The 24,966-nt window shown below is 41.7% G+C and overlaps 1 protein-coding gene across 2 annotated transcripts in view; it reads left to right on the top strand.

The window, feature by feature from the left end:
- Positions 1–2,666: 2,666 nt before the first annotated feature.
- The window catches only part of PIGK (phosphatidylinositol glycan anchor biosynthesis class K), a 134,411-nt gene continuing 112,111 nt past the window's right edge, over positions 2,667–24,966 (top strand). For both annotated transcript variants that reach the window (XM_070746184.1, XM_070746185.1), the window contains exons 1-7: positions 2,667–2,805; positions 8,215–8,268; positions 9,235–9,326; positions 10,612–10,747; positions 11,992–12,103; positions 16,621–16,717; positions 24,566–24,683. In XM_070746184.1, the coding sequence (XP_070602285.1) occupies positions 2,707–2,805; positions 8,215–8,268; positions 9,235–9,326; positions 10,612–10,747; positions 11,992–12,103; positions 16,621–16,717; positions 24,566–24,683 (708 nt within the window). In that variant the 5' untranslated portion in view covers positions 2,667–2,706. The remainder of the gene's footprint in view (positions 2,806–8,214; positions 8,269–9,234; positions 9,327–10,611; positions 10,748–11,991; positions 12,104–16,620; positions 16,718–24,565; positions 24,684–24,966) is intronic.

Below are 24,966 nucleotides of genomic sequence, written 5' to 3'. Positions count from 1 at the left end.
GGTGAAGACACATTCTCCAGATGCCAATTTATTACAAATCCCAAAGTATACTGCAACAGATCCTCACTTCCAACTGAGGTAAATTTTAAATGCAATCCCATGCCACAATGCTTTTCTGATGAAACATTTGCAATTGCATGACAAATTTCTGTTGAAACTAAGCTCTTACGGCATTTCTTGATTCCTGCACAAATGTCAAACAGGCAAGAAATAGGGAGGGCTCTATCAAATCTGGCACCAGTTAACAGGGGTGTTCTCCCAAGGCAGCATTTTAGAACCCATACTATTTCTGCTTTACATCGACAACCTATGTGATATTAAAAAGCAGCTGCGTCTTCGCTGATGACGTAAATTATTTAACACCACTAACAATGCTGGTGCCTTACAAAAAGACCGTGACAATGTGTCAGAATGGTCGCAAATTGGCAACTCCAAATTTCAACTAATAAATACTCTGTCCTACACATTGGCAATAAAAATCAGAATACCAAATACAAGTTGGGCAGAAACAATCTTGTAGACGACTCTCACTCTGTCAAAAACCTAGGAGTACTCATCTCAAATGATCTAAGTCCCAGAGCTCACCGTAACAGCATTGCCAAAAAGACATTAAGAGTTGTTAACCTAATTTTGTGAAGTGTCTTTTCTGGTAACACTGTATTGCTAACATAACTAGGGCATAAAAAACCTTTGCCAGACCAATTCTTGAATACAGCTTGTCTGCCTGCAACCCACACTGTATATCAGGCATTAACATGATTGAGTGGGTTGAGAGATATTTTACAAGAAGAGTAGTCCACTCTTCTATTCACAATAGAATTCCCTATGCCAGTAATGGTGAACCTTTTTTTCCTCAGGTGACAAAATAGTGCTTGTGTGTGTTATCGCACCCATGTACGTGCCCACACCCATATTGCCCCCCATGCACTCACGTGCCATTTTCTGACTTCCGATGGGGCCGGTAGAACCATTTTTCACCCTCCTCAGGCTCCAGAGGCTTTTTTGGAGCTTTGGGAGGACAAAAATGTCCTCCCCTGCACCCCTGGAGGCCCCACGGAAGCAAAAAATGCTCTCCTAGAACCTCTGTGCATGCCAGAAATCAGCTGGCGGGCGCCCACATGCATGCTGGAGCTGAACTAGGGCAACAGCTTGCATGCCAGCAGATATGGCTCTGTGTGCCACTTGTGGCACACATGCCATAGGTTTGCCATCACGGCCCTATGCCATCAGGCTTGAAATTTTGGACTTGGTCAATCTGGAACTGTGCCGCCTGCAATTTGATCTAAGCACAGTACACAGAATTGTCTGCTATAATAACTCTTGCCTGTCAACAATTTCTTCAGCTTCAATCACAATAATACATGGGTAAACAACCGATACAAACTCAAGTTGAACAACTTCAAATCTGATTGCAGAAAATATAACTTCAGCAACAGAGTGGCCAACACCTGGAATGCTCTGCCCGAACATCAAATCCTCACAGCTTCAGTCTCAAACTGGCTACCATGGACCTCACCCCAATAAGAGTCTGTAAAGAGGGCATGCATGCCTACTGTCTCTGTCTTACTGCCCCCATTTATCTATATTTACTTCCTTTGTTCATGTTTATGTTCATACCTATACTTGTTATCTTGTACATATTTGACAAACAAACAGATAAATCTGGATATGTAGGATTGTAATATCTGTAATATTTAGAAACCCGTATTCTAAATACTAAATTTAAATTTATTAACTAGCTTCATTTAACCAAACCAATAGAAAAAAAACCTGGTAAGATAACAATACAGAACTTTGTATACCCACTAATTAACACGTTTCAATCACGGATAACTGTTAAATCAGAGGCTGGAGTCCGAGGAAGGTTAACAGCTCTGATTGTCCATATACTGTATTAAATATCTACGTTGATGGTAAGTAAGACATTTTGTAAGTTTATGTATTTATGGCTTTCTATGCCACCCCTCTCCAAGGAGTCCAAAGTTGCAAGTATACTGCTCAAAAAAATAAAGGGAACACTCAAATAACACATCCTAGATCTGAATGAATGCAATATTCTCATTGAATACTTTGTTCTGTACAAAGTTGAATGTGCATAACAGCATACGAAATTGATTGTGTTGCTTCCTAAGTGGACAGTTTGATTTCACAGAAGTTTGATTTACTTGGAGTTATATTGTGTTGTTTAAGTGTTCCCTCTATTTTTTTGAGCAGTGTACAAATACTATTAGGATTTAATACTGAGAAAGCAGATGATGATGTCCTCAAATGATTCCGTTGCTAAATACCCTGATGTAAAAACGGGAAAGTTCTGGTCTTCTTTTATTGAGATTTTAAATAGAGGTCTTCTCCCAATGGAAGTTTACATTTAAACTTTAAGTTAAAGATCCTACAAGGATCTTTAACTAATTACTCTCTTTCCAGTTCAAAGGGAACAGATTTTAATATCAATGGCTTTCCTCTTTTTTGCTCAGCAGCGCCACGAGGTTTGGGATATTTTAGCCCCCTCCCCGTTAAGATTTATGTTCAGAAGCAGGAGATCGGTGCCTTGGAAAAGGTTGCAATACCTACACACCGGGAACCCTAACACACGGAGTAAAAACAATCACAAACTTTGGGAAAAGAAAAAAAAAGAGAGGCGGAGTTACATAGCGTCGTTAGCCAATGACAGCTCTTCCTCCTTCCTGAGTCCGGCGGAAAGGCAAGATGGCTGCCTCCAGCCCAAGCCGGTGTCTTTTCCTTGCAGCAACAATGCTGCTGCTTTTCTTCAGCCGCTGCAACTCGGCGGCCGGTCACACAGCGCAGGTACGCCGGGAAGGGCGAAGGGGACGGCTGGCTGCGCGGCCTTTATTTCTTCCTTTGCTTTTGCTTTGGGTGGATTTGAAACCCCGGACTTGAATTTCCGTTTCCGTGGGCTGGTCTTGGTTGCTCAGTGCAATCAAGGGGGCGACCGCCTTAAAAAAAAACAAACCAAAACCAAGCCGGACCACTTTTTAAAAGCGAGCTGTTTGTCGCTTTGCAATGAAATGCGGTGTTGCAAATGTCTATCCGGAGTGTTGTGCACCGGCGCTGGGCTCTGCCTTCTCTCCTCAAGGCTGTCATTGCAATCCTGGAGAGCGAGAGTGAAGGAGTGGGCCGGCCTGGTTCCTCATAGGGCCGCTCAGGTCGGATGCTCGACCGCCCCCTGACGGCTTTTGGCGGGGACTCGGCTCATGCTGCTTTCCGTCCTTGCTCGTCTTTAACCAGGAAATTTCTGGGACGACCTCACCGCAGCCACACCAGAAGTTAGAATGGTTAAGCACCCCTAGAAATGGAAGTATAACATGTATCCCATTATAATTCTATGGTTCCATATTAGTTTTAATATATTATCTCCTACATTGTATTGTACACACAGGCACACACACACAAATATACACATAAATTTTATTTATTTATTCGATTTTTATGCCACCCTTCTCCTTAGACTCATACCTAGTCCTCATCTTACAACCACAATGGAACTCAAAATTTATGTTGCTAAGTGCAACATATTCTAAGTAAATTTTGCCCCATTTCAAGTCCTTTCTTGCCAGTTGTTAAGTGAATTATGGCATTGTTAAATTAGCAACACAGTTGTTAAGTGAATCTGACTTCTCCATTGACTTCACTTATCAGAAGATTGCTAAAGGGCATGACACAATCCTGGGACTCTGCACCTGTGGTAAATATGAGGGTTGGCAAGCATCCAATGTTTGATCACATGACTATGGGGATGCTGCAGTGGTCGTAAATGTGAAAAATGATCATAAGATACTTTTTTCAGTGTTGCTGTAATGCTATAATTTTGAACAATCATTAAATAAACTTGTAAGTCAAGGAATAATATGTATGCATGTATGTATATATGTATATGTATCTTTGTTTGTTTGTTTGTTTGGATTTGTATGCCACCCCTCTCCGAGGACTCGGGCCTGCCCACAGCATATACAAAAACAGAACAATAATATAAATTCAATTAATACTACATTAAAAACAACCATTACATTCAATTAAAAGAAAGTAAAACCTATCAAACCAATCATTCAACACTCATACTTGAAACATTCATTGATCAGGGGGAAGATCTAAAAGTCCCAAGCCTGGTGGCGAAGATGAGTTTTTAAGCTCTTTTGGAAGGTGAGGAGGGTGGGGGCAGTGTGAATCTCTGGAAGGAGCTGATTCCAGAGGGTCGGGGCTCCCACAGAGAAGGCTCTTCCCCTAGGTCCTGCCAGCTGACATTGGTCGACAGGACCCTAAGGCATGCCCATATTACTCCAACACTCAGCAGTCTGCATTGGTTGCCGATCAGTTTCCAGTCACAATTCAAAGTGTTGGTTATGACCTATAAAGCCCTTCATGGCACTGGACTAGGATATCTGCAAGATCGCCTTCTGCCGCACGAATCCCAGCGGTCGGTTAGGTCCCACCGTTGACTAAACAGTGTCGGCTGGTGGGACCCAGGGGAAGAGCCTTCTCTGTGACGGCCCCGACCCTCTGGAACCAGCTCCCCCCAGAGATTAGGACTGCCCCTACCCTCCTTGCCTTTCGTAAACTTCTTAAAACCCACCTCTGCCGTCAGGCACGGGGGAACTGAGACATCTCCCCCTTGCCTATGTAGTTTTATGTATGATATTTTTGTGTGTATGTTTTTTATATACTGGGGTTTTTAGGCTTTTTAATGTAAAATTGTTATTTTAGATTTTAATATTAGATTTGTTACTATATATTGTTCTTATGATTGCTGTGAGCTGCCCCGAGTCTGCGGAGAGGGGCGGCATACAAATCTTATTATTATTATTATTATTATTATTATTATTATTAATAATAATAATAATATATAGTGGCAGCTATATACATTATATGTACATGACGATGTAAAAAGAATGTTGAATTTGGATGTCAGGGTGGTGCAGTGGTTAGAATGCAGTACCTCTGGGTATTTGTGCTGAGTGCCAGCTGCCGGCAGTTCGGTTCTGACCAGCTCAAGTTTGACTCAGCCTTCCACCCTTCCGAGGTTGGTAAGATGAGGACCCAGATGGTTGGGGGCAATATGCTAACTCTCTAAACTCTCTAACTCTGTAAAGCACTGTGAAGTGGTATGTATTGTAAGTCTTCGTGCTATTTTTATTTTCAAATGTAACCAAGTTGTTCTAGATCAGATACAGAAGTCATGCATTCATACATTTTGTTTCCAATAAAAGCTGCCTAGATCTCTTCAGAAAACCAACAAGGACGTACTTGGAGTAATAAAACAATGATCTATTTGTTTGAGGTCTTTTTAGTTGGAAGAAGGAGGGTTTGCTTGGCTTTCAGTGTTGTAGTCTTTAGCAGATTTATTTATTTAGATTTGTTAAGGCTGTTTAATTGATTTATGCTTTCTTGAAATAATGATTTTTTAAAAAGCATGACTAAACATATACTTGCTTTGTTTTATGTCACTTCAGTCAGCTTGTCTCAACAATTCTATAACAAGGATGGGGATTGAATACATAGATTACAGAGCAAGCTGGATAATTACATAAAATAGTATTCATTAGACCGGTAGTTTCAATTTATGTGTCACACTGCTGTGATGATAATCCATTTGCCCAAGCTCTGGAGATTGAAAAAACAAAACCTGGCATTTTTTCAGGTCAACTAAATTAATGTTTAAAAACCCAGACAATAAAGCAAATAATGAGTAAGCAGCCAGAGTTAGGAGTTATGTGGCATTTTCCCCAAATGACCTAGAATTGACATTGAACATCTGTCCAACATTAGAGAAAATTTAAGGCTGCAATTAAATATAAGCGTTAAATAATTCAAACTAGCTTTTTCCAATTGCATAGCAGAGAACAGTCTTATTATTTTCAGCAGTGTTCAAGTCAGATTGAACAAAGACATTAATCAACTCAATCTTGAAACATTTATGTGCCTGAAAAACAGCTCAAGAATAAACAGACAAATAAATAAATAAACAACCTATAATACTACAATAAACTAAAATTTGAAAACATAATACATTTATTCCTGATTTAGTTCTTATTTTTTCTAAAAGGCAAAGATTGACTAGTTTTGAATCAAGCAGGGACAGAAAATTGAACTAATAATTCAATAAACTAATTGCAATTTTATTTATTGATTGATTGATTGATTTGATTTGTATGTCGCCCCTCTCCGAGAACTTGGATTATTTCCTGGATTATGAGTTCCAGGACATAAAAGTGCCAGTCTGAATTTCTGTATCTCAAGTGTAAATATTTTTTTAGTATCCAGATTCTGGCACCATGGGAAAAGAACATAAGGACATAAGAAGAGCCATGCTGAATCAGGCCAAAGCCCATCAAATCCAGCATTCTGTGTCACACAGTGGCCTACCAATTGTCCATGGGGATCTTAAGCAGAAAGAGAAGGCAAGACCGTACCTTTCCCCTGATCCCCAACAAATGGTGCTCAAGGGAATCCTGCCTGCCTCAACCAACATAGAGGCGGCACATGGACATCCGTTTCAATAACCACCGATACACTTGGCATCCATGAATTTGTCTAATCACTTTCAGTGATTGATAATGGCTAGTCTAACTAAATCTTTCACATTGAGCTAATGACCTGAGACTTAATCTCAGATAAAGAAATAATACAAAAAAGCAAAAAAAATAAAGCATTGTTGACAAAGGTTAAAAAAGTAGAGTCAGGTTTTACCCCCTAAGAAATTGGGATGTTATCAAATAGATGACATTTTGGGAAATTTCATGTCACTGTTAGGGTTATTATGCAGAGATTGCAAGAAGGATAGCATGGTCCCAGATCAACTAGGAAGACTTTATTCTTTTTTAATTCTTTTATTCAAAAGAATAAACACAGAATAATTACTACAAATATTCATCATAAGCTTAGCATAATTTTAAAAAGTCCCTATTACAATTGTGAATTTCTACTGCAATATTTTACAGCATTTTTGAGTACAATATATTTTCTTGAGCAACAATGATTTTTTTTAAAAAAGTGAGGTATTTGCAGATCGTATATAATTGGATTCATTTATTTATGATCATTTGAATGTTTTGCCTGAGTGGCATTTGATAGCGGGGCAGAAGTCTGTCAAGACTTGTCAGACTTCATACATTTATTTTAATCTGAATGACCAGTTTCTTTTCTGTTAAAGGAGGAATGCATCCAATCCAATTAGTTTTTAGAGAATTCAATGAGAAAAATGTCTGATCAGTTGGATCATTCTGGCTTAATTCACATTTTTTTTAGTTTACCAATTTTGATGAATTGAGACTAATTTCTGCAGTTCCTGTGGTGAAAGGAAGTATGTTTTCATTTGGAAATGAAGTATGTTTTCATTTGGAATAAATGATGAAAAAAAATAAAAGTTTGGTTTGTGATATGAAGACTTTTCAGTAAATAAATTCAGTAAATAAGCCGGGGTGGCACAGTACGTAGAGTGCTGTACTGCAGGCCACTGAAGCTGGTTGTAGATCTGTTGGTCAGTGGTTCAAATCTCATCACCGGCTCAAGGTTGACCCAGCCTTCCATCTTCCCGAGGTGGATAAAATGAGGACCCGAATTGTGGGGGCAATATGTTGGCTGTTAAAAAGTGCTATTGCTAACATGTTGTAAGCCGCCCCGAGTCCAAGGAGAAGGGCGGCATAAAAATTGAATGAATGAATGAATGAATAAATAAATAAAATGATGAAATAGCATTAAGGAATTGTATTTTTTTTAAAAATATTGCAAGTATTTGCAGTACTGAACTCAAAGTTAAATTTTACTAACTGGGATGTCTGGGTCTTTTAGAGCATTCCTTATGATTTGCTGCCTTTGTTCTTTTTTTCCTCTTTGGTTGCCATCTTTGATCAAGTTTCAAGACAATGGAAAGAATTATTGGTTGTTCTTTAATATGATCCATGACATTCTTTGCATACATGCAGTGTTACCAGATTAAAGATTTCTTTAAAACAAAACAAGCCTACATGGAGAAAAAGTTCTAAAAAGGGAATCATATTTTCGGGTAAACATATACAGGATTGTTCTGTACAATTACATATATATCAACTGGTATGATTTTTATAGTAATTAATGTTTTCCAATTAAGTAAAAATAACTTTTGATTTGATAAAAACATATTTAAAATGTTTAGGGAATTTGTGTTTGTGTGTATGTGATGCTATTTTATTTATTTGTATAATTTATATATTTTTTCTTCAGGATCAAGCAGAACAATTTTTTAGAAGTGGACATACAAACAACTGGGCTGTTCTGGTAAGATAACCCAGCCTAATTGAACCTAATTTAACCTAAACAGATCCATTGAAATATGTCAAATGGTACCACTGAAAAGAAAAGATTGCTTGCCTCCACAGTGGTAAAATTGCTTTTCATGCAAAGATAGTGGATTGTGTCTGACCCAATCCCAAATTTTATATCCATTAAAAAAGAGAGAATAAAATATAAGTAATTCTACTTAAATACTTGTAAAGCTACCATGAATGGTTTTTTTTTAAAAAACCTTTCCAGAAAATTAGCCTTCATACTCACCTTGACCATGATTTATCAATTTACTAATCTATAAAAGCAAAAACCACTCATACATTAATCATAAAATCTCCAGAACTGTAAAGTCTACAAACTTGAAATTTGCCACATATGTTCCTCTTGGCTTCTAGGTGCTCACTAGGAAAGGATTTTTCAAAATGACCATCAGTGCATGAGTACAGTGGAACTTCGGTTAGTGAACACAATCCATTCCAGAAAGCTGGTTGCAATCTGAAATGTTCACTATCCAAAATAATTTTCCCTTAGTTTAAGGTTTCTAACGAAATAATACAGTCACTTTTTAAACTACTCATTAATTTTCAGGTTTTAAGTGTCAATTTATCAAGCCCCATCACATAGTTTCGTAGCTAAGCACGAGTATCCAGCTAGTGCTGTATATTGTAGGAAGCATATGCATGTGTGTGAAAAAAATAACATAGAGTAGGGATGTCTTTGAAGATTACACTGCAGACATTAGTCTTCAGTTGAAAGAGAACAGCTTTGCAGTTTGACAGGATAATTTGTCCTTAGTGGAATTTTCAAATAAACTGTAGCTCAGTGCCCATTTATTCTTGGACAATCATGTTGTTGCATTAAAGCCACAGAATTTATTCTTATCCTCTCTGTCTCTCTCTCCTCCTCGCCCTCTCTCTCCATACACGCGCACATATATTTGTGCCTCGATCTGTTTAGGTGTGCACATCTCGATTCTGGTTTAACTATCGCCATGTGGCCAATACTCTCTCAGTTTACAGAAGTGTCAAAAGACTTGGAATTCCTGATAGGTAAGAAAAGCCTTTTAAAATGGTATCAAGTACAAATGGGATAGTTACTCTGTTAAGGTGATCCTTTATTTGTCTAGACTTCCATTCTTTTTTTGTGTATTTTCATTAGACTGTTCTGAAAGGAAATATGAAAAAGAAAAAGAATGAAGTTGAACTATAGCTTTCTATAATACTATTAATTAGTTGTAAATAATTCGGAATATTCAAATCAAATACCTTTATTACCATCTTTGATCAGCCTTTTCAAACATTATATATATTATACTAAATAAATATATTAAATAAATGCCCTTTTAAAGTATTAAGAATTATTAATAAGCCTTGTATTTAAAAAAACTTTTTAAAAATTGAACAGTTCTCTCTCAATGAAGGGGGAGGGTTATGGCACTATTTATCTCCTGTGTACAACAGCAGTTCCAAAAAGGTTCCACAACCATTTGTGGTATTCAGGCGATCCTATGGGTGCAGATAAACCATCAACTAGCCTCTATAACTCTCAAAAAGAATGCTAACGAATGCAAGGAATATAAATCCTTCCATTCCTCATTATTCAGTCAGAACCAAAAAGGCTTCTTGGATTGGAAACATCTTCAAGAACAAACAAAGGAAGTCCAATTGCCTTTTGAAAAAGCACCTTTGGGACATTTAAATACAAATCAATTAAATAAACACCCAGAATTAATAAAGACAGTATAGCCAAAAAGATCTTCCAGGTTTTGATAGCATGCTTCAAAAATTGTTTGAGAACAAGAGAGAGATTTTTTTTAAGGGGCATAAATATGAGATGGATTCCTAAGTTTAACTAAATTGCCAAACATATTGTAAGTGGCACTATCCTTAATTAAAGATGCCAAAGACTGAACTCAGTACTTTCTGCGTAAGTTAGATCTGCCAACTGGCCATGGTTTTCTCCTACACTAGCATCTATGCTAATGATAAAACAATGCTGAAGAAACTTGATGAGTACAGTGAGAGGGAAGAAAAAACCCAGATTGATATCTAGGGTGAGCCAACCACCTATTGTTTTGAAGTATTATTGAGTTTTGTAAATTGCATAGAATTGAATTCATGTGCAGATACAGTAATGTTAGCCTTATTAACTTTTAAATGTTATTTCTTCATGTGTGATGTTTTGGATTAGTCACAGAATGCAAGGCATAGAAAAGAGGATTAAAGCTATTAAACAGCCTTTTAAAGTTAGAAGATTATGTATGTTTATTGAGGCCTTGTGTTGCTACTGCACTCAAATTGTGTATTTGAATTAATTTATTTTCTTCCCAATTAGCCATATAGTTTTAATGCTAGCAGATGATATGGCCTGCAATCCAAGAAATCCAGCTCCAGCCACTGTGTTTAGTCACAAAAACATGGAACTAAATGTCTACGGAGATGACGTGGAAGTGGATTACAGAAATTATGAGGTTAGTTTTTAAATACATTCTGTATTAAAATATAGAAATGTGATGAGGAAGGAGATAACGTTTAAGTCAATTGATTTGATTAGAACTTGCAACTTCTTGTGCTTCAGAGTTGTTCTTCAGTACAATTAGAAACACGGAACACATTCAAAATAATATACACTGCTCAAAAAAAATAAAGGAAACACACAATATAACTCTAAGTAAATCAAACGTCTGTGAAATCAAACTGTCCACTTAGGAAGCAACACTGATTGACAATCAATTTCACATGCTGTTGTGCACATTCAACTTTGTACAGAACAAAGTGTTCAATGAGAATATTTAATTCATTTCGATCTAGGATGTGTTATTTGAGTGTTCCCTTTATTTTTTTGAGCAGTATGAGTTTCCAGACTTCGCATGCTCCTGTATCAAAATCTTTAGCCTACCGAATCAAGTCATTGTTTAATCATTGGGATATATCAATATCTGAAAATTGATATATTTTCCCCATGGTTAATAGATGAACATACCAATAGTGATGAGCCCACCTACACCTTTTAAAGCAGATATGGAAGACCCATGGCTCCAACTTACAAAACTCAGAATTTTATCACTCTAACTAAAGATTAAAGGAATTAAATGGATTATTCTTGTTCTGAGACGGAAAGTACAGACATTGTAACATAATCTCCCACTTAACAACCACTTTACTTAAAGACACCTTCTAGTCCCAATGCCTGCTAAATGAGGACCACAATACCTATAGAGGAGTTGACATTTTGTTAGTTATTATCACTAGCTTGGTTTTCTGACTACTTTTGGAACCTTAGAAAATTATTTTCAGAGCTAGTAGGTGTGAGGTTTGAGATTTCCTAGTGGGACTTTTTTTTTTTTACTGGCCAAATGGATAATTTATGATCAAATATTTTTAATCACTGGAATGTTGTTTTCCATAATTATCACGCAGAATTTAAAGCTTTAAAATACGATTATGAGCATTTTTCCATGGCAACACTCAGTTGTGTTGATGGTAAGAAAATGTTGAAATTATTCCCAGAGATAAAATAATAAAGTTTGACAGGTGTTCAAAGCACTGAATGTCAATACTGAATATCAAGGCTGAAATATGACGACTTAACTTGAGCTAATAATACATTAATGAGCTGTAATATGCAGTAGTGTATATTTTGTTGGACAGTTCATTTGAAGAAAGTGCCTGTAAGATTAAATGCAAACTCTAAACAGGATGCTTTCTCATTTAGGTTACTGTGGAAAGTTTTTTGAGAGTGTTAACAGGCCGAATCCCAGCAAGTGTGCCTCGTTCCAAACGTTTGCTTTCTGATGACAGAAGCAATATTCTTATATACATGACAGGTAATTTATTTTCTTTGGCATTTCCTATAGTAATAATAATAATGATGATGGAAATACCTCCACAGCCTTGAAAGTTGGACTAATTTGTTCTGCTTTGAGACTACATATTTCCTGCGTGGCTTGTTCTTCAGTACATTTACAAGTACCAGTTCTCAATTGAGAACTACAGGTATTTGTTTACTGACCAGTCAAAGTTTCAATGGCACTTAAAAAACTGACTTGTAACAGTTTTTCATACTTATGACCATTGTATCATCCTCGTGGTCATGTGATCAAACCTGCTTTGCCATTGGAATGACGGTTGTAATGATCACATTTTTCTGACTTTCTGACAAGCATAGACAATGGAGAAGTCAGATTTGCTTAACCAGTGTTACTAATTTAACAACTGTAAATATTTGCTTAACAGTGATGGCAAGAAAGATTGTAAAATGGGGCAAAATTCACTCAATAACTATCTTATAACAATTCAAAGTGTTGGTTATGACCTATAAAGCCCTTCATGGCATTGGGCCAAAATATCTCCGGGAACGCCTTCTGCCGCACGAATCCCAATGACCGGTTAGGTCCCACAGAGTTGGTCTTCTCCAGGTCCCGTCGACTAAACAATGTCGTCTGGCAGGACCCAGGGGAAGAGCCTTCTCTGTGGTGGCTCCGACCCTCTGGAACCAGCTCTCCCCAGAGATTAGGATTGCCCCCACCCTCCTTGACTTTCGGAAACTCCTTAAAACCCACCTTTGCCGTCAGGCATGGAGGAATTGAAACATCTCCCCCTTGCCCATGTAGTTTTTGTATGATTCGATTGTGTGCTTGTTTTTTATATATTGGGGTTCTTTTGGATTTTTTAACTTAAAACTGTAATTTAGATTGCGAAATATTAGATTTGTTACTATGTTTTGTTTACCATTGTTGTGAGTCGCCCCGAGTCTACGGAGAGGGGCGGCATATAAATCCAATAAATCTAATCTAATCTAATCTTGTTTAGCAATGGAAATTTTGGGCTCAGTTGTGGTCATAAGCCAAGGACTGCCTGTATTAGGATGACTAGTGAAAATTGAAACTACAGTATTTGAATTCTTGTGAATTCAAGCTATGCAATGTATATGTATATTGAGGCATTGAATCTGTCTATTCACTGAAAGATAATTAACATTTAGTTTCAAGTTTCAAGTTTCAAGTTTTATTGGATTTATATGCTGCCCCTCTCCGAAAACTAGTTTATGCCTGCAATTGATTTTGAACCCTTGAATAGTGAATTAAATGCACAATGGGTTCAACTTTTGAGAATCTCAGATATGTAGAGTAAGTTGTCTTGGAAATGTTTGTTTGATTGTATCGTGGAGTATCATAGTTGATTGTATGGGTTGGACTTAGTTATCAGAATCCTTAACAGTGGCCAATAAACATTCAAACACTTCATAACCATCGGAAATGGCCATTTGCATCAGTTTGGAAGAGGCCAATATAATTATTTTGATGCATCATACAGTGGACAGATCCACACACTGTCCTAATTCTTGATTTAAATCATATATTATACTAGTTAAAATCTCAATTAATAATTTTATGGTTACCATGATGTGTGATTCCCTCCGACTCTGGGCATAATAATAAAAACTCAACAGAAATACAGAATTCTATAATAAAAGGAAAAAGTCTATAAATAAAACCCAATAATTACTCAAAAGACAAGCATATGCCTTAAAGGATCCGTCAGAACTCTGACCCTGGAGATAGCCAAGTTTAGATGAGGCTTGTTAAATAAGGGCCCGGTGAGAACTGTAGAAATTCCTTAGGGACTTGTTTTTTTCTCATACTGTGGTACCTCTTCTTATGAACTTAATTAGTTCCGTGACCAGGTTCTTAAGTAGAAAAGTTTGTAAGAAGAAGCAATTTTTCCCATAGAAATAAATGTAAAAGTAAATAATGTGTGCAATTGGGGAAACCACAGAGAGGGTGGAGACCCTGTTTCCTCCCAGAAGATGATGATGATGATGATGATGATTATTATTATTATTAATTAAATTTGTATGCCGCCCCTCTCCGCAGACTCGGGGTGGCTCACAACAGTAACAGAAAACAATATATAATACAAATTCAATAATTAGAAAGCTAAAAACCCATAGTTTAAAAAACATGCACACAACATACCATACATAAACAGTATAGGCCTGGGGAAGATATTTCAGTTCCCCCATGCCTGACGGCAGAGGTGGGTTTTAAGGAGTTTGCGGAAGGCAAGGAGCGTGGGGGCAGTTCTAATCTCAGGGGGGAGCTGGTTCCAGAGGGTCGGGGCTCTTCCCCTGGGACCCGCCAAATGACATTGTTTAGTCGACGGGACCCGGAGAAGGCCAACTCTGTGGGACCTAATCGGTCGCTGGGATTCGTGCGGCAGAAAGCGGTCCCGGAGATATTCTGGTCCGATGCCTAGAGAGGCCCTATGGAGGCTTCACCCTGCCTTTTCTGGTTACAGATGAGCACTTGCCCCCCCCTGCTCCTAGTGTTCCGTTTTAAGCCTAGAAAGCCTCCGGCACCAACCTGGAACCTAAAACATGGCAGGCAGCTAGTTCTGGCCAGTTGCTCCCTGTTACTGCCTGCCTGCCATGGTCAGGAAAGGCCCTGAAACTGTGCTGCCCAGGATCCACGTTGGAGGCTGTTTGCGTTGGTAAAGCAGTGCTGCCTCTTTGCTCCTCCTCCTCCCAGCCTCGCTGTCAAACATTAGGGTTTGCCTTATGGTGGTGGGGAGGTGAGAAAGTTTCTGGTGGTGGTAGGAATGTCCGTGGTATCAGAGACTGCAGCCATGTTCTGGAGAAGTCCCATTACAGCTGTGATCCAATTAGCTATTTGCATGGCGGTGGCTAGCATAGTAAAGTGATTTCTGGAATGGCTTGTGCTGGCGGGGCATGTGGCTTGCGGGGCAAAGCCTACCATGTCCACTAAGTTGAGACCACCCTGGCTGGCCTCCCCACCTCTGCTCCTTTCCTGGCTTGGTTTGGCTGGCATCAGACATGGTGGGAGTCGGGCAAAGATGCTCTGCATCCTGCGGTTGGGCCCATCACCCACTGCTACGGCCATAAACAGGCTTGCTGCTGATGCTTCCTTCCTGGGGTGGCGGGGCTGCACACGAGGAATGCTGGGAGCTGACTTAGACACATGGGGCAGCGTTTACTGTCTGGGTGGCCACCTGTCCTGTCCTCTGCTTCTTCCCTAGCTCAGCTTTTTGCACCTCCACCATTTCTATTGATTTATTTATTCCCAAAAAACCCAGAAGCCAATGAACACCTGTTGTTCCAACCAAAAATGGAGTTTGCTTGTCACTTCCTCGCAGACCGACTCCAGTGCTGTTGACATCCCAGCCCATTACCTTTGGCATGCTTTCATAGCTCTTCCACAGGGCCCTCTTGGTTCTGGCTCCAGGAAATGGCTGACATCACTTCGCTTCATTCCTTTGGCGGGGCAGCCTGGCTCTGGCACTCTGCCTCTCGGCACACACACACAATTTTTGGAGGAGGCTTTCCTGAAGCCTGGGGAGGGCAAAAATCCCCCCCCCCTCTGGAAGCTCAAAAATCACCTGGCCAGCATGCACATGCGCGCTGGAGCTGATATAAGGCAATGTGTCACATACCCTTGATATGGCTCCGTGTGCCACTTGTGGCACGTATGCCATAGGTTCGCCATCACCAGCCTAATACAAGCTCTGCCCTTTACTAATATTTATTATAGGCAATGATTCATGCACAATCAGAAACATAGCCTTAGTAACTGTTTCCATAATTCTTTGTTCTCATGTTAAAATACTTATATTGCAATCAGTCATCAGTGTATATATGTGTAAAACTAGGATTTTAAAATGCAGTCAGTGCAAGAATTGCATGTTACCTAGCTACACAAGCAGAAAACAACACATCAGTCCCCCCATCCCCACTCTCATTTAAAAACCCATCCCTATTCAGTCCTGGTGTCCTATTTCATTTCTATTCAGTCTGCATGGTGAGATGGGCCAAAGGGATACTGAGATTCTTGGATTGTACACATTGCGAGTCAGTGGTTTATTCATCAAATCATAATTTTTAAAAAAATGTAGCCCAGCATATGTGTGAATATCATGAATGTTTAAACACTGTTTAAGCTCTGTAGGAATTGTTCTAACTTAGCTTGGAACTACAGTATATATGATTATTCTGGAAATCCAGATCTAAAAGAGAACTCAAGATGTGTGGCTGCATATATTTTAGGAGTTATAGTGACTCGGGGAGGTTTGGAAGGATGTGAGTAATACAGACTTCTTAAATGTTAAATCTGAATTGATTGGGCTTCTCAGCTTGCTCAGGCTGCTTTCCAAATAACAAAGCAATTGTTCTTTGCTTGCCTTGCTTCTTTCATCTGCTGTAAAATATAACCTTTCTTGGTGGGTGAGAGCATATTTATGCATTGTTATAGTTGGATGCCAATTGTTATGTTTGAAGGTTTCAGAAAATATTTTCGAGAATATCCTGACTTTTTTCCTCCTTGTCAAGGTCATGGTGGGAATGGCTTCTTGAAATTTCAAGATTCGGAAGAAATCACGAATGTGGAACTTGCTGATGCCTTTGAACAAATGTGGCAGAAAAGGAGGTAATTTCTAACCCCTGCTTTCTTGTGTGCCTGCATTTTTCTGGCTCTTTTAATCTGCCTAGAATGTATTTACAATTCTCCGTACTGAAGGAGCGGGTCCAGCAGTCACATGGGTTGCTCATGTCCAATCCGGTGGAACTGAGCCTAGTATTAAAAAAGCTTGCCGGATCCGCCCCTTCCCCAGAATTCGCTCAGTTCGCATATCCTGCGGTTGTATTGTGATAGCTCGTTCAACATTCTAACACCTTCCCTTCGATCTTTTTCTTCAAAAGTAGTAAGATTTGTTTTATCATTATTATTTACTTGCACTAATAGCGCCAGCCGTTTGCGGCTCGGCTTTTTTCCTTTGGAGAAGTTGCGGTTTCGTTTTCCCCCGGCGGTTTTGCCGGTTACGATTCCAGCGGCCGCTTGTGGATTCTTCTAATCCTTTGGCCTGGAGGTCCTGGTGCAAGTATTAATCTATTGATTTATTGATTATTTATTGTATACAAATATTTAAGGGCTTAATAAATACCTCCTGCGGAGTGAGACGCCTTCTAGTCTCCTGGACTTAGTCGATCGCTTCCCCTTTAAGAAATCTTACGGAGCGATTTTTTCGGCGCGAAGGCCTTCGCGCCCTTTTTAAATCTAGGCCTCTCGTGTTGGCCTCCTGCCAGCCGCGTAGGCCTCAGTCCACCGCGTGGATCCCGGAGCGGGCCTTGGGGGTCCCAGGCTAAATTCTCCACCGGCTAAGCCTCCAACCAGAGTGCCTTGGTTTACTTAATTATAAAGTTTAGGGAGGCTGGCCCCGCTGGATTTGGGGGCACGAACTCTGGGTTTGCCCAGATTGTCCTCACGTTTCAGCAGCTTCGAGGCCTCGAAGCAGGATCCATTCCTCTTGGGAAGTTCTTGAAATTCTTCTCCTTATTATTCAGTTATTGGCTCAGCCTTGTCTTCTGTTAATTGTCAGACTATGGCTACCTTTCCCAAGAGAGGCACAACTAAAGGTCCCAGAGAGGCCAGGCCTACAGGCGATAAGATTACTAGTATCCCCCAGGCCTCTTCCTCCTCTTCTCCAGGGGCCCGCCCCTCGACCAAGGTCACCAGGGCCGAGAAGAGTAGGGACCTAGCCCTACAAAAAATTCATGACAAATCAGCAAAACGTTTGAAAGTGCAGGCCCAAGTAATCAGTAGTCAAGACCCCCCAGAGGCTTCTAGTCTACCTCCTTCTGGGGTCCCTGTGTTATCTCTGGATGAGCCAAACCTAGACAGACCCCAACCTAACCTATGGGGCATAGGTCCAGAGGAACCAGATATTATTGAAGATTCCCCCCAGCCAGGATCCTCCCAGGCCTTTAGGGATTCTTCTGCCATTTCTGCTGATATTTCCAGTTTACCTCCTGAGTTCCAATCTATTTTTGCTGTGTTGTCCAAAGCCATTGATGCCAAACTCTCCACCATCAATGAGCTTCCCTTACCTCCTCCTCCTTTTCGTCCCTCCCGCCCCTTGGGTTCTTCCCCAGCGGTCAGAGCTCCTATTCAGGATGATTCAGATTCCTCCCAGGACGAATATGAGGATATGGAGGATGATGAGGATCCTTTTCAAGGCTTATCAGATGATGAGGAATCCCAAATAAAGGTTCCTTCTCCAATTACTATTTTTCCTTCTCAAATATTCAAATCTCTCCTCCTCAAAGCTAGAATTTCTACGGGATTAGCGGCCCAGGAGAAACAAGCCTCCACTTCCACTGATCCCCCGGAGGAGAATTTACCCTACTTCACAGAGGAACAGGAGGATAACGAGGTAATTCCTATGCCTAAATTGTTTAAAGATGCTTTACTCAAACAGTGGGAATTTCCAGCCTCTGGCCTTAATCCCTCCACCAAGGACAGAAAGTTGTACAAACTTTCCTCTTCCTATGAAGAGCTTCTATCCTTTCCCAAACCGGATGAACCTGTCAAGATCCTTCACTCGGCAGCGGCTGTGCCAGGCGAGGCGGAGGAAGTCCTCCGCCCAGAGGACAAGCGCATTGAGCAAATGCTCAAAAGAGGATTCACCGCTGATTCCTGGGCCATTAAAAGTTCTGCAGCGGCTTCCTTTTTCTCCAGAGCCATGCTGCTGTGGCTTCGCCAACTTCAACAGCATATTCCTCCCGATGACTTGAGAGGTCAACAAGACTTCAACAAGGTCTTTGCAGCTGCCCAGTACGTGGCTGATGCCACCTTGCAATCTACTAGATTTTCTGCTAAGTCTATTGCAGCTTCTACAACGGCAAGAAGACTCCTATGGATTCGCCCTTGGCAAGCGGGAGTTCGCCAGAAGTGGCAGTTATCCCAGGGCCCCTTAAAGCGCGACCTTCTCTTCGGTGATCTTCTGGATCCACTCCTCACGGAAACCAGGATAAGAAGAAAGTTTTGGGTCCAACCACAAAAAAGGCTACCAAAACGCAGTCCTTTCGTCGCCCAGGGCGCCAGCAAGATCAAGCGGCTTCCTATCAGAGATCTCCAGGTCAGTATTCCCCCCGCTTTCGTTCCCAAGGTAGGAACTCCAGGGGCAGAGGGTTTCGCTTTCCAAAGGGGAGCGTCCTCTAACAGGGCTTCAAAAAAACCTAGATGGTAATTTTTCCTCACTTCCCATAGGGGGTCGCCTAGCCCATTTCGCCTCTAATTGGCGTCTCACCTCCAAGGACCCTTGGGTCATTGACACTGTTCAAACAGGCCTTCTTTTAGAATTTATTTCTCCTCCCCCTAAACGTTTTATTTCCTGCCCTTCTCCCAGGTCCTCCTCAGATTGTAACCGTATGGAGGAGGCCATTTCTCATCTATTGTCCATCAGAGCCATTCAACCGGTCCCTTCCGGTCAGAAGGGCCTAGGTTTTTACTCCATCCTATTTATGGTTCCAAAGTCCTCCGGAGGTTGGAGAGCTATTTTTGGATTTAAAGAAACTAAACCTATTCATCAAATATAGGAAGTTTAAGATGCACTCCTTATCTTCTATTTTGGCCGCCATTCACACGGGAGATTTCATGGTCTCCTTAGACCTCACTGAGGCCTACCTTCACATTCCTATAGCCAAATGCCACAGAAAATTTTTACGTTTTTCCTTTCAAGGCAGGCATTTCCAGTATAGGGCGATGCCATTTGGCCTTTCCTCGGCCCCTCGGGTCTTTACAAAGCTCTTGGGGTCCCTGGCGGCCTATATCCGGGCGTTTCCCATCCACATTTTATGTTATCTTGATGATATTTTGGTCCATGGGAACTCCCTAGAGAAAGTGAAAACTGACCTTTCTGTCACCATGTCAGTCCTTCAGGACCATGGATTTTCCATCAACTTTGATAAAAGTCACCTCCAACCTTCCACATCCATTTCTCACCTGGGATCCATTATTGATTCAGAATCCTCCCAGGTTTTTCTCTCTCCCGAGAGAAAACTCAGTATAGTGGAGTTAATTTCTAACATCTTATCTAATTCTTCAGTATCCATAGTAACTCTCTCTTCCCTTTTGGGGAAGATGGTGTCATGCATAGGCATCATTCCCTGGGCTCGCCTTCATGCTAGGGAACTCCAGTGGCTCCTGTTACCTTTTCAGAGATCGGGGCACAGCAACTCAAATCGGCGCATTGTCATCCCACTAAGTGTTCGCAGATCCTTCAAGTGGTGGAAGTCTCCGGCCATGGACAGAGGATCCCCGTTCAGGTGCCCGGATCAATTTGTCATCACCACAGATGCCAGTCTATCGGGATGGGGCGCCCACGCCCAGGGGATGATAGCCCAGGGCACGTGGTCCCCAGAGGAAGCTTCCAGGCCAATCAATTGGCTAGAGTTAAGAGCCGTTTCCCTGGCTCTGAAGCATTTCTCTCCTCGCATTCCCAACCGGCACGTTCTCATTCTCACCGACAACATTGCCACAAAAAGCCATATCTGCAGACAGGGGGGCACGAGATCCAAGGCTCTCATGAGGGAGGCCCTCAAGTTGGGCCTCTGGGCGGAAAAACATCTCCAGTCGCTCCTAGCCGACCACATCTCGGGGAGCCTCAACGTCCAGGCGGATTGGCTATCCCGAGCAACGATAGACCCAGGAGAGTGGAACCTCCACCAAGACCTGTTCCATCAAATCAGCCTCAGATTCGGCCTACCAATCCTGGATCTCTTCGCGACCAATGCGAACGCCCAACTCCCTCGCTTCTTTTCCAGATTTCCATCCCCGGGAGCGGAAGCAATCAATGCCCTCCGGAGTCCATGGCCTCCAGGCCTACTCTACGCATTTCCTCCAATTCCAATCCTCCCGGACGTGATTCACAAGGTCCTCACCGAGAGGGCCCGAGTAATCTTAATCGCCCCTCATTGGCCCCGCCGGCCCTGGTTCGCGGATCTCCAACAGCTGTCCGTCCAGGACCCTTGGCGACTCCCCGTTTCGGGGGATATGCTGCGGCAGGGGGCCTCTTTCCATCCAGACCCGGAGTGGTTCCACCTCACCGCCTGGCTGTTATCAGGAGAGACTTAGAACTGCGTGGTCATGACCCCGACTCAGTGGAGGTCATTTTAAAGGCCAGAAGGGGTTCGACCAATCGAATATACGACCACACGTGGTCCAAGTTTCACCAGTGGTGTCTACAGGAAGGTCCTTCCCCTCTGTGCATCCCCATACACAGAATTATTTCCTTCCTTATGCAAGGCTTCCATAAAGGACTTTCCACCAGTACCCTCCGGCGTCATCTGGCTGCCATTTCATCTGTCCTAGGGGCCCCCCGCAGACAGCCTCTCCGAGCCCTCCCTGAAGTTCAGGAATTCCTCAAGGGCATAGCCAACCTCAGACCTTCCAAGGTCCACAGGTATCCATCCTGGGATTTGCCACGGGTTCTCCATTCCCTCACGCAGGCACCATACGAACCCCTAAAATCGGCGTCCCTCAGGTACTTACCCTTTAAGGTAGCATTCCTGGTGGCTATTACCTCTGCCCGACGCATTTCGGAGCTGGCTGCCCTCTCAATCAGACAGGACCTTTGTCAATTCCATCAGGACAAGGTAGTCTTGCGACTGGACCCCACCTTCTTACCCAAGGTTAGTTCCATGTTCCACAGATCTCAGGATATTGTCCTACCTTCCTTCTGCCTCCAACGAGACCATCCCTTGGCGATTAGATGGCACACCCTGGATCTCACCAGAGCGCTGAGAATCTATATCCAACGCACAGGACCCTTTCGGAGGTCAGAAGCACTTTTTATAGCCTATCATCCCAGAGTCATGGGGGCCAAAGTGTCTTCAACAGTAATAGGCCGTTGGATCAGAGGGACTATATCTAAGGCCTATGAGTCGGCCTCCCTCTCAGTTCCAAGGAACATCACAGCGCATTCCACCAGGAGCGCAGCCACCTCGGCCGCTTGGGCGACTCAAGCCCCGTTGGAGGAGGTCTGCAAAGCAGCCACTTGGGCCTCGCCAAATTCCTTCATCAGGCACTACAAGATTGATTCTTACGCTTCAGCGGACGCTGCCTTCGGCAGAGGGGTACTCCAATCCGTTATCTCACACGATAGCAATCTAATCCCACCCTAGGGACCATCTATTGGGTATGTCCCATGTGACTGCTGGACCCGCTCCTTCAGTACGGAGAATAGGCGTTGATTGCTTACCTGAACGCCTCTTCTCGTACGGTGAGCGGGTACAGCAGTCACTTCCCGCCCTTGTATGTGTCTTCTTTACTTTTCTATATCCTTCTTCCTCTAACAATGAGAGTTGAACACTGCAGAGCTTCACAACTGAGCCTAGTCTATGGATTCGCGAATTCTGGGGAAGGGGCGGATCCGGCAAGCTTTTTTAATACTAGGCTCAGTTCCACCGGATTGGACATGAGCAACCCATGTGACTGCTGTACCCGCTCACCGTACGAGAAGAGGCGTTCAGGTAAGCAATCAACGCCTATTTTCATTTCATTTAGTACATTTATTTGCAACCATAGGTTTTAGCAAAAATTCATATACTGTTACAGCAAGTTTTAACTGGTCAGTTATTCTGCCCTACAATTAACAGCACTGTCAACATCTGCATTAACCCACTGTTCATATTTTTACCTTTTATGATATTATGGATAATATACCTCTAGCAGATTGTACAGCTAAGCATTAAGGTTCTTTGTACAAGGCAAGTCATGAACACACTACACCTTTGCAATGTCCTCTGTCCAGAAATGTCTCTCAAAGCTGGTTCTTGTTTTTGAGTGGCTGGTTTGAAAATATAGGCTGATCTATTGGGTCATTTGATCACTGACCTTTAAAAATACATGGCATCCTAGGGATAAGGGTTAAATCTTATATATTAGGGCTCTGCAAATACAGTGGTAACTTGGTTCCCGAATGTCTTGGTTATCGTACATTTCGGATACCGAACAAAATTTTCAGCAGTATCAGTATCTGAACAAAAATTCGGATACCAAACAGCCACAGAAAATTTTGTTTATTATCCAAAATGTTACCGCTGCTGTCTATGCCTCCTTGCATGTTACACCCCCTCTCAGCAACATGGGGTGGGGCTGAGTCCACTGAGTCCTAGGGCGACTTGGCAAAGCAGCTGCCACAAGATCTGAGGGGACGGGGTGAGACGGAATGGGAGTCGGAATCCGACACGCCCATCCTGGCCGCCCACTTAACAATCTCCCAGTCTCTATGGTCTAAGCACTCCAAGCTGCAGGAAGGGTGGGGCCGGCTGCAATACCGGAAGCTTTGGGGGGCTACTTTCCTCAGTGGTTCGTCTTGTTACCTGTAGGCAGCTGCACCAACTTTATCTTTCCCGGCGGTGGTGGCAGCAACGGCGGCGGCTTTCCTTCAAGCAGCAGCAGAGCCAGGAATGTCACGTGATGAAGGGAAACTGCTGGAGCCATCTCAGCAGTTGCCGCCGCTCCAGTGGCTTCCCTTCATCACGTGACGTTCTCGGCACTGCTGCTGCTCGAAGGAAAGCCACCGCCACTGCCGCCGCCGGGAAAGAGAAAGTTGGTGCAGCTGCCTACAGGTAACAAGATGAACCACTGAGAAAAGGACTTCCCCAAAGCTGCCAGTATTGCAGCTGCTCCCACCCTTCCTGCAGCTTTGAGTGCTTAGGCTATAGAGCTCCTCAGATCTTTATCCCATAGGAAATAAAGGAAATAGATTTAATTGGTTCCTAGTGAGTCAACAGGGGCTGGGAACCAATTAAATTCATTTCCATTATTTCCTATGGGATAAATTAATTCGGTACTCGACCAAATTGGTTCTCGACCACACTTCTGGAACAAGGGTAAGTTTATATTGGGGTTGCATGAACCCAACTATAGCAAGGTAAAAACAGTATGTTTTTCTTTTCAAATTGTCCCAGATTCCCCCATCAGGGAAGACCTAGCAAAATATATATAAAGATCTGTATAAATCAAAATGTATATGTAATCTTGCATAATAGTTTAATCAAAGGACATAGTAATCGAAAACCTTTGTTATTTTGATTCTGAATGAGCAGACAGATCCTTTGCAAAACGAAGCCTTCAGGAGGTTTATATTGACATGAATAAAACAAACCTTGGATTGTACATTTAATCACCAGTACTTTTTTTCCTATGCAATGGTGATAAAACTGAATTGTTTATGAAGGCATTATTGTCTGTTAATGGCAAAAATCCTGGAGGCAAAATCTCCAGGAAGACTTTATTTTAACGTAACATTTTGTTTACATAGCTGAATGAAGTCACCACAGCTGATGGATAAAGGAAGCTATGGCATCTCTCTTATATATTAGTAAGGGATTTACTTTGTATCTTGACATTTTGTTGTGCTTGATTATTGTAGGAGGTTTAGAGGCCAGCTGGCATAAACAGGCATAAATGATGTTTTTCCCCTTCTTATAGGTACAATGAATTACTTTTCATAATTGATACATGTCAAGGAGCATCCATGTATGAGCGGTTTTATTCTCCCAATATAATGGCTTTGGCTAGCAGCCAAGTTGGAGAAGATTCACTTTCTGTAAGTGTATTGTTTCATATGTTAACTATATATAGATAACACCAAATGAAAATCTCTCCTAGTTTGGGGGTATCTAGCTGTATAATATTTAATAAGAATCTTGTTTCTGCTGGAAAATACTGCATTTATAGTGCAACGAGAATTTGTTTTAAATAAATAGTCCTAATTAACCATAGTGCTATAAAGTAAAGCAAGATTTTTTAAAGAAATAAAAACAAAATTATGACCCTACTTTAGATTATCCATGACATTTCAGGAAGTCATGACTACCACAATCCCCTTT

Source organism: Erythrolamprus reginae, chromosome 3, assembly GCF_031021105.1.
Source record: "Erythrolamprus reginae isolate rEryReg1 chromosome 3, rEryReg1.hap1, whole genome shotgun sequence".
NCBI lineage: Eukaryota > Metazoa > Chordata > Lepidosauria > Squamata > Dipsadidae > Erythrolamprus > Erythrolamprus reginae.
The sequence above is the reverse complement of the archived record's forward strand: the minus strand, read 5'-3'. Positions and strand labels throughout refer to the sequence as shown.